Consider the following 10047-nt stretch of genomic DNA (forward strand, 5'->3'; position numbering starts at 1 on the left):
TATATATATATAAGTTTAATTATTGTGAACATTTTTCTTAATTAAATTTTTACATATAAAAATTTTAATAAAGATAAAGTTATACTAATAAAGATAAAAGCAGAGTTTAAGAAAAATCTTAGAATTCCACGAAATCTTATATTACGTTATTCTTTTTAAAAATAGTTTCACATGAACTGTTCGGCAGTAACATTAGGTGGCAGCTTTTCTAAATGTTATTTTGAAATAATGCATTTTTTTCTTTATTTTTCAAAGATTTTTCTGTCTTTTTATTTTAGATAATGGTTTACCAAAATTTATTTTCTATACAATAATGACCAAATATCTTTAGATTTTATTAATTAACACTTTTTCGTAATTCCTTTACTTTCTAGAAATCCATTTTATTTAATGTTCAAAATTGATTTTTTTTTTCTTTTCATTTTGTATTGAAACTTTGCTAAATTATGACGGTAATTTACTTTCCTCTTTTTCTATATTTCTTCTTCGGTTTTATCTATATTTTTCCCCCTTTTTATTTTTGCTTTTCTCTGAAAATATTAAGTAAAATCTTTAATTTTTTTTAAAGGTAAATATTGTTAAAAATCATTTTATACAATATTTCAATTAAAAATTTAATATCTCAATTGAATTTTTAAATCAATATAAAAAATTGATTTTTTAGTTTTTTTTGCCGTGATGAATTTCATCGTATCTTATCTTCTATTTTACAACAACTTTATTATTTTTTAATATATTATTATTACTCATTTTTATAATTATATTTTCAAAATTTTATCGCTTTTAAAGCCTAAAAGGTTCTAAATTATTCATAATTATGAAACTTAGAAGGATTACTAGTAAATTTAATACGATTAGGTAAAGTGGGTGGAGTATGTAGACAATGAATAAAAGGTAAAAATTCAGTTTTAAAAGATGCTGTCAGCAACACACCTGCTTTCTCATTAGATTACGCAGGTCTAATGCCAGAAATTATCAGCTTGAGAAAAAATTTGAGTAAAATATGATTTATTAATTATTTTAATTAAAAGTATTTTTAGTCTAGATAAAGAATTTCTAAAGAATTTTGAAGCTTTTGTAAGACGTTCTATAGTATCTTACACAAAAAGAAAATTAGTTTTACGTATTACAATGGCACTAAAACTATTCATTCTACCCAGAGTGTAAAGTATCTCGAGTACTATATAGATTAATGTTATGAGAAAATTCAAGAGTAGCTGAATAAAAACGTAAAATATTAGCATTCCGAAAAGTGAAATTGTAAAAACAGTTTTACAACTTTTGAGTAAATTTACTAATTAATATATTTAATTATAAAATCAAAAAATGGGAAGTGATTTAAGAAGACATTTATCAAATGTTCTAACTTATACAGTTACTTCTCTAATTAACCTGATAAATTTAATCACATGTGAAAGTTATTTTAGGATATCAAATTTTATTGCATTAATATTTAATTATTTCATTAATCTTTTACCCATGTCTAAAGTTTTATTTCTTATCAATGGCTTCAGGAACAAATATTTAAGGGGAAAACAAATATTTAATTATTTATAAAGAAAAATTAAATAAAATAAAATTTGATATACTTATAGCCACGTATATATATTCTTTATAGATTTTTAATAATTGATTAATATAAAATTATTTTAAATCTAGGGCATATTTTTGTTTATGTTATAACGTCTTTTTATTGAAAATTTTATTTGCTTTTAAGAAATAACAAAGTTTATCTTTTTATTGAAATGCAAAAGTATATTTGTTTAGTTTACACTATTATTAAAAATAAATAAAAATATGTTTTTGGTAGAATAATAAAAAATATATAGATATAAAATTAGATTTATATTTATTTTAAAAATTCAATTTAAGAAATTTTAACGTTAAAATAAAAAAAAATTTAAAAATATATTTTTTCGTAAAGAAGAAAGATAATGATAATGAAAAAATTATTATTACCTTAAAAATGTAAGAATAAATTACTTTAATTACGCTTTAAGTTTAGGTTTTAATAATAGTGTTAAATAATGGGAAAAATAAAAATAATTAAATATATATTTACGTAAAAGTATAAAGATTTATAACTGTAAAGTTGTGTTTTCAAGTACATTACATTAAATTACGTGATATGTAGCAAAAAATATTCATTAATATTCATCAATTTACTTAGTTTTTTTATAACATACTTCATAAATTAATAATTATATATTTGTTTAGATAAAATAGAAATTTTTAGAAATAAAACAAACTTTAATTACAGCGAATACAGAATAAATATTGTTATAAGAGGCTGAAGCGGAAGAGAATCTAGAACCATTATATTGTATAAGAGAAGTAAATGTAATGATGTTAATTTTCGAATTTTTAAACACGAAAGCTACCTTTTATAAATTAAAAAAAATAGTAATAAATATCATAGAATATAATAAGCATGCATCTTCAAGAGGATCGCTTTCAATCTATTGAATAAGATCCTCTTGTAAAATAAATATATAATTTAAATTACAGATCGATACTATTTAATTCAAAAATATATCTTTTGATCTTGTAATAAATAATTATCTAAAAAACTCTTAACTTTTACTTTTTTTTATTTTGCTTTTTTTTGTCTGTATCAAGAATTCTCATTAGAAATGTCTTAGAATTAATGAATGTCAAAGACAAATTAACGAATAGCTCGAATCAATCAATTTGTAAAATAAGTTTTATTAGTAGCTAACTTGTAAATATTCCTCAAAGTTAATTATACGTTAATTAAAATGGTTATTCAAATGACTGACTTATTTTCATGACTAAATTTCGCGTACATGTTTATTGATATTGATATGTACGAATAGTTTATATTTTTTGAAAAATTTTTTATCGTTAAGTAATTAAACTTTAATTAAATTTAAGTCAGTTGTTTTTATTTTTTAATTATTGGTTAGTTTTAATTAAAACTGTTTTCGGTAAAAACGTGAAAATAAACAAATCATATAATAAAGAATTATTTAATTTGTGAAAGATTTATTAATTTTGATTAATATTTTAATAAATTTACATGAATGATAATCAATAATTAGCTTAATTTTTTTTACAGAAAAATTCGTTTCATAACTTTTGAAATTTTATTTTTAGTTTATTCTAATTAAAGAAAAACATCTATCAATAGCTTTAATATTATATAATTACCTATAAATAAATTATTATATAACATATAAATGTAAATTATTTATAGAATGAATTGTTGAAGTGATACGTTTAGGAATCAGCTGGAACAATAGCAAAAGTTATTCTGTATCTTCAGGGTCTAATAATTGTTTGATGGCTTTGCTGATAAGTATGAGTATCCAGAAAGAACTTGATAAATAAATAAATTAATTAATTATTTTCTCTCAAAATCAAAATAAAAAAAAGACGTACGATAAGAAATAATTTAATCGTAGACATGAAAAATCAACAGTTCTAGTTACAATAGGTTCAGATTTCAATGGATTTAGACAATTATTTATCAATAAATCTTAAATATAGAGACCAAAGGATCATACAAAAGTAGTACGTACGAGACCAAAGAAGGAAACCAAAAAAGTCTAATACTTCGTCTTTGGACATCAAAACCAAAGTTTATTTTTTCACAATACGCACTCGAAAGCAGTAAAATACTGATCTGCGTGTGGTGACTAAAAAAAATCTGTATGACTAAAATGAAACTGTACAAAAAGCGAACGGACGTCAGAACGAAGTAAATATTCTCAATGAAGAAGCACCTGTAACCTTAAAATCGTTCTATCGTATAATATGTTGTGTGTCATTTTGCGCATCGAATGTTGTACGTTCGATCGTATAGTTAAATAATATTTCGTCATATTATATAAATGAACGAGTCTCCTCATTTTAACTGGAGTAACGATTTTGCCATTCCAAAGTACATATGATAAAAAAAACTAACGTTCCTGAGAGAGCAACTCAAGTGGTGTCAGCATCCTGATGAAACTCGCGTTGTTCTCTACCGGGATAATAATCCATAACATAACATCAACATGTATACATTAAATATGGATAAAATAGTAATAAAACAAATCTTTATAAACATTGTCATCGTCTTTATATAATTCTGATTTGTTGCAAACTAATGAATTTATATAACTAATCTCCAAGTAAAAATGAAACGATAATAAATCCTACATGAATATTTTAAATACATGTATATATTTTTTTGCATATATTTATATTAAGTCAGATTCGTGAAGATATGGCAAAAACATCTTATTATTAAGAATAAAAAATAAAACAGAAATAAAAAAAATTGACAATATAGATTGCAAATAATATTTTACATAAACTTTGTATGATTTTAGAGATGAAATTTTTATCTTTATTTTAAATATTGATAAGACAAGGTAAGGCCTATATATATATTCAGTGTGCGGCGTATGTGATTTGTTTATATATATATATACACACACATTACAGAATACATCGATACACTAAAACAAAAACTCACAGCTAAAGCACGTAGATCAAACGATACAAAACATGTACATTACGAAAACAACAAAATAAATTATTCGCAAACAACGAAAAACTTTTCTACAGACAAATCAGTACTAAAACAAATACTGAAACACANATATTTATAAGATTATAGTATAGTATAAATAAACGTACAAAATATAAACGACTTTATATAAAAATATAGTTAAATATCAAAACAATAAACAAAATTATTTTTTACGTATAACAGGCTATTTTTTCTGCATAATATTATGTGGCTATCCATATTTCATGTATAAAAAAATAACGCCAAAACAATGTTGTTTTCTTTCCTGGATTAGAAATGAAGAAATGGCTATTTTTTACAAACTTCAATTCCTATTTTATTCCGTTTTAAAAGCTTTAACTTGCGTATGATAATTTGGCGCATTCACTTGATTTTAAAGATTTCTTTTCCTCTTTCAAAAACAACCATCTGTAATACCTGGTGAGGAAACTTCGCCTATTATTGTACAGTTCATCCGTAAAGAGAAATATAATTCTCTTCAGAATGGCAGCTGGTGAAGTATAGAATGAATGCGAACCGATAACGAAATTAAATGCGGTTCTTCTAGGAATGCATTTCCATGGAGATAGACTTGGAAATTCCAAGCTTGTGTCATCCCACTTTCTCATATCTAGAGCTCTACTGCAAACCCTTTTACGGGAGGAAAGCTGCCGCACTATGTCCTTCATACACTATAATTACTACGAACTTTCGCTTCTCTGAAAAGATCGGTGTACACGTGGCTTAGCACGACGAAATTAGTGGGCCATTTACTTTCACTTTTACAATCATCTTACAAACAGAGTAATGTAAGAAATAAGAAAGCGGAACCATCTTCTTTAAAATATTTTCTTGCATATTTTTTCTTATTGGAATGCAAAAATTAAAACTTTGTTTTCGCAAATAAAATTTTCGTAGAATTAAATTTTAGGAAAAATATTTGTTTAAGAAATTAAGTTAATAATTAAAGAGAACGTTGTATAGTAAATGTAATAATTAATTTGAATAATGTAGGTCATATACATGCTCACGTATTATTAGTTATTCATGTATAAATCTATGTAAAATTAACTAAATTAATATTATTATAAAAATGAAAGGATTAATTTATCATTTGAGACTAGTCTATCTTCATTAGCATACAAAGAGTAGTTTACTTGTTGGATATAATTAATAGATTATAAAGGATGAATTGTTTTCTGACGTTTTCTATATTTTTATTCTACTTTCCTAGAAAAATGGTCTTCACGTTTTCTGAAAAGATTTTCTATAAGAAGATCACAGGTTTAAACGAAACGATTTACTGCCAATGGCAACAGGTTATATCCCCAGAGTAGAAAGTATATCTACATTCTTTATCTCAATAAATAAACTTGAACCTATTATTTTACATCTTAAAAAACAGAATTTGAAGTTTAACTTTTTCTTATTTTGTTTTTCTCGTTATTTATCTAGAAACGGCCATACTTCTGCTTCAAGAGACTTCTAAAATGTTGCATCTTTAAAAAAAAAACAAAAAATTTCTTGTACTATGCTTCTAAGTATAATAGAAGATTTCAGCTCTGTAATAGACTTTAAAATCATTAATAATTAATTCATGCTTTTAAATGGTTCCTAATATTATAAAAGTAAAGCAAGAACAAAGACATGAAAAGAATTAGAAAGAAAGTAAAATGAGAGAAAGCGACTATAAAATTGATCGTAAATAGGAAACAAGGTAAAACCTATATAAGTTAGGAAATGACTGTTGAGCATCAAAGGATAAACGGTGTTGAGCCAATATAACTTCTTTAACAAAAAAGTGACGTACGTGAGGAGTAATAATGAATATCTATGCTCCTAGTTTCATTGGACAAGGAATGGCTTTTTGTGTCGTCAGTAAATCTTTGTCATCTTGACAAGGGTGATAGGTCTACTAACAATAATGAGAAATCATTCAAGTACAGAAACGCTTAGCTGAGATAGAGATCATTTAAGATGAGTTCTAAGATATTCATGTTCGGTTTTACGGTCACTTTATAAAGTTTTCTTATAAAAATATATATAAAAAACTTTTTAAAGATCTTCAGATATATATTTCTAATGGCGTTATTAAACTCTGTCCTTAAGGAGAAAACTGATACGTTTTACATAATTGCATAAAATAAAATAGAAAAAACTTTAAAAAATTTTCAAAATATCCAAGCTAGATTTTCCAATAATTATATTTAAAAGTTCTTTTATATTAAAGTTTAAAATTTCATCATTACGTTTGCTAACTAATCTGTGAATTTCAATATTAAAACAAAGGAATTCCTAAAGAGAATAATTCAAATAGGCTTTATTAAATATAAGAAAATTATAATTTATATAATAAAAATTTTAAATTTATTACGAAATTACAGATATTTATAATCTAATAATATTACTCTCAGTAACTTGGAATTTTTAAGATAATTAACTTTAATAATATCCAGCTCGTTCTGAGAAGTAATTTTACTAAAAGTGCTTTTACCAGTCTTTAATTAAGCAGATGTAGACTTTGATGTTACTTCTGATTTAATGTAAAGCAATATAAGATGTTTAAAATTGTGATACAAATTGTACCATTATAATACAAGCATTTTCTCACTGAGATAACTTTATCTACTTGCTATGTAAATACATACATATAACATAAATAGAATTTTAATCTTTTATTCAATATATATATATATANATATATTATAAATCAACAAAAACTTATAAAAATAAATATATATTTTTATTTTTTAACAAAAACAATAAATATATTGCCTCAGTTTAATTATATGATACTGTTATACAGCTTATTATTTCTTTAAAATAAAACCTTGTCATTTAAATAGAATGAACGTTAAAAAAATTTAAACTTTGAAATTTTATGAAGATTCCCAATAGCAAATTTAGGGAAAAAATTTTCGTCTATACATGAAATATCAATTTTCTGTAAAGACCAAACTGCTGTATCTTGTTTCAAGAGATGTTCTTGTGAATCACATGCATATCCTAAAGGAAAATTCTCTTCTTTAATAAACTTAGAACAAAAAGAAATATTAGTTTCCTAAGAGTTTGTGAAGTTTTCATTTACTTTCCCCCCGTTTTATATAAAAAATTCTTTAAACAACGTAACGTTTACTATTTTTTAATTACCGCTAAAGTAAAATATAATTATAAAATGATTAGATGCTTACCTGCTCTAACGGTAACATCTCTACTAGCCACAGACCCCAATGTGTTTGATATGATGCACCTGTACATACTTGCATGAACATCCTGACGATAACTCTCACTTCGAAATGGCGGGAAAACAAGTGTGCCATCAGGTCTCACGTGTCGGAGACCAGTTACATCCTGGACGATACTACCATCTTGTTTAGTCCAATGTACTAAAGGTTGAGGTACCCCTTTACCAGAACAGGGGACAACTGTTCCTGTAGTATTATAAAAATGCACAATATTTGGAGGTTCTGTAGTAAATTGGGGAATAGTCAAATCTATAATCAAAATAAATAAAAAAAATTTTAAATATTTTAAAAACGTGATACATATATAAAAAATTAATTTTTGTTTAAAATTTTTAATTAATTTTTAAATTATATTTATAAAAAAATTATTATTTATAAATTACAAATAAATATAAACGAAAAATATTATTTACCTGACGTGGCTTTGATATATGGTAAGAAAATCCAGAGTAGAAACTTATATCCACAGTATCTGACACACATATCCACAAAGCATTCGCTCGTCCTCTCTTCACTGACAACACTGTCTCAACTCGCATGTCTCCCCCAGCGTAGCGAGAGTTCTCCGGAATGAGCCAATCAGAACACCTCTATATTTCTCGCTGTTCGTGACCAACCCTCAGCTTCTTTCACTTTAAATTTTGCATCACAATGAGTACCAATCTATTCCTTTGAGACTGCATCTTTCCCATTATTATAGTAATCTACAACGGTCTCATTTGTTTATCTTATATAAGTATCCATTGCATTTAAAGTAAATATATTTACTATCTGGATTTAGATATACTAAAATTTATAAATGTTTGATTTAACCTTATAAGAATCTATTAAATTTATAGGAGGAAAAAAACCAAACAATAAAATGAATAAAGAAGAGTAAGCGGTATAGAGACAAATATCTTTTCTTTGAATTATATTAAAGTACGTTCGATCTGGTTAAAAATAGTTATAAGAAAAATTTGGTATATAAAAAAAACAAAAGAAAAAAATAAATAAACATAAGTTATTTTAATGACGCATTTATTTATTTTTAAATATATTTTTAAATATGTTTTTCAGATAAAGAAATGACACTTCTAAAATTGAAAATAAAAATTATTTATGAGTAAATTTGTTAGTAATGAAATTATGTTTATTATTTTTTTAATAAAAATAAATTAATTTTTTATAATAAAAATTGATAAATATCGCACAGATGTTTAAAAAGAAATTGTTCATTATTTGCATCGTGCAAATGATAGTCGATCGTTAAAAGCATTCAGCTGAACAGGTAAAAATCGGTTAAGTGATTGTAGCTGCGCATGATAAGTTGTGTTTCCTCGCAGTTTCCGTGGACTACTGAGAAGTATTTTGGATGAAAGATTCTTGATGTTTCAAAAATAATGTTATTGTTATGCATATCTGAAAAGAAGTTAAACAGTAAAAATTTTCTCTTGCATTGCAGTTCTCTTAAATAGTTGTCGGCATTGCAGAGAAATCCATTATCTAGCAACCATGCGATCAATGACTCTGCTTTAATGTACTAGCGCTATGATGTAACGCATTTATTTGCAGGAGTACCCATTAGATGTTGCTTCTATAATGGTTCCATTAAAAGCTTTAATGGAAATCAAAGCGCCGTGTCTATCTTCTGCTTATTCCTCAGTTGTCCCGTCGTACTTGATATCTTATCGCAGGTGTGCTTACAAACTAGATTTCATATGCAACTATATTCAACTAACTACCCACAGGAAAACCAGATGAGGTATTTGCTATGCTAACTCTTGTATCCCCTAGTGTCTGCATTACTTCTTTTTGCATGTAAGGGACGTTGTTGACTTTATCCCACTTGGATAAAAATGTAACGTTGTTATCTCTTCTCTAAATACGTAACCTCTTGTCCTGGACAAGTTGGTACACACACCTCGGGAGATTTTCTTCAGTACAATGGATATTCGCTCTTATTTCTTGTTTGTAGAACTAGCTGTGTGAGTTACAGGAACAGTAATTAGAATGGTTTTTTTCTATCGTACTGTACTGTGCCCAATAAAAATATTGTACTCGACACAACAAAAGAGAAAATAAACGATTGGTTTGGTGAAGGGGTTTATTGCCGAATCCTTTCTTCTTTCAATAGTTTATTCAGCAAAGAATAATTATGTGAAGTGATCTATCAATATGTGTTATTTTTTCCTTTGTAAAACATTATTTGTTTTCATAGAACACAAAATTTAAAAACATATTTTTGTATTCGTTTATTACAATAAACAAAAATATTTAAATGAATCTATACTATAAAAACCT

General features: G+C 25.4%; 1 protein-coding gene across 1 annotated transcript in view; it reads right to left on the bottom strand.

Moving 5' to 3' along the window:
- The window catches only part of LOC111616681 (Down syndrome cell adhesion molecule homolog), a 191291-nt gene extending 182761 nt beyond the window's left edge, over window positions 1-8530 (bottom strand). The window contains exons 1-2 of the mRNA XM_023358064.1: window positions 8178-8530; window positions 7711-8013 (exon numbers count right to left, since the gene is read on the bottom strand). Coding sequence (XP_023213832.1) covers window positions 7711-8013; window positions 8178-8247 — 373 coding nt within the window. The 5' untranslated portion in view covers window positions 8248-8530. The remainder of the gene's footprint in view (window positions 1-7710; window positions 8014-8177) is intronic.
- Between the last annotated feature and the right edge of the window lie 1517 nt (window positions 8531-10047).

This window comes from Centruroides sculpturatus, unplaced genomic scaffold (assembly GCF_000671375.1).
Source record: "Centruroides sculpturatus isolate CEXI.00-Female unplaced genomic scaffold, Cexi_2.0 scaffold24, whole genome shotgun sequence".
Taxonomy (NCBI): Eukaryota; Metazoa; Arthropoda; class Arachnida; order Scorpiones; family Buthidae; genus Centruroides; species Centruroides sculpturatus.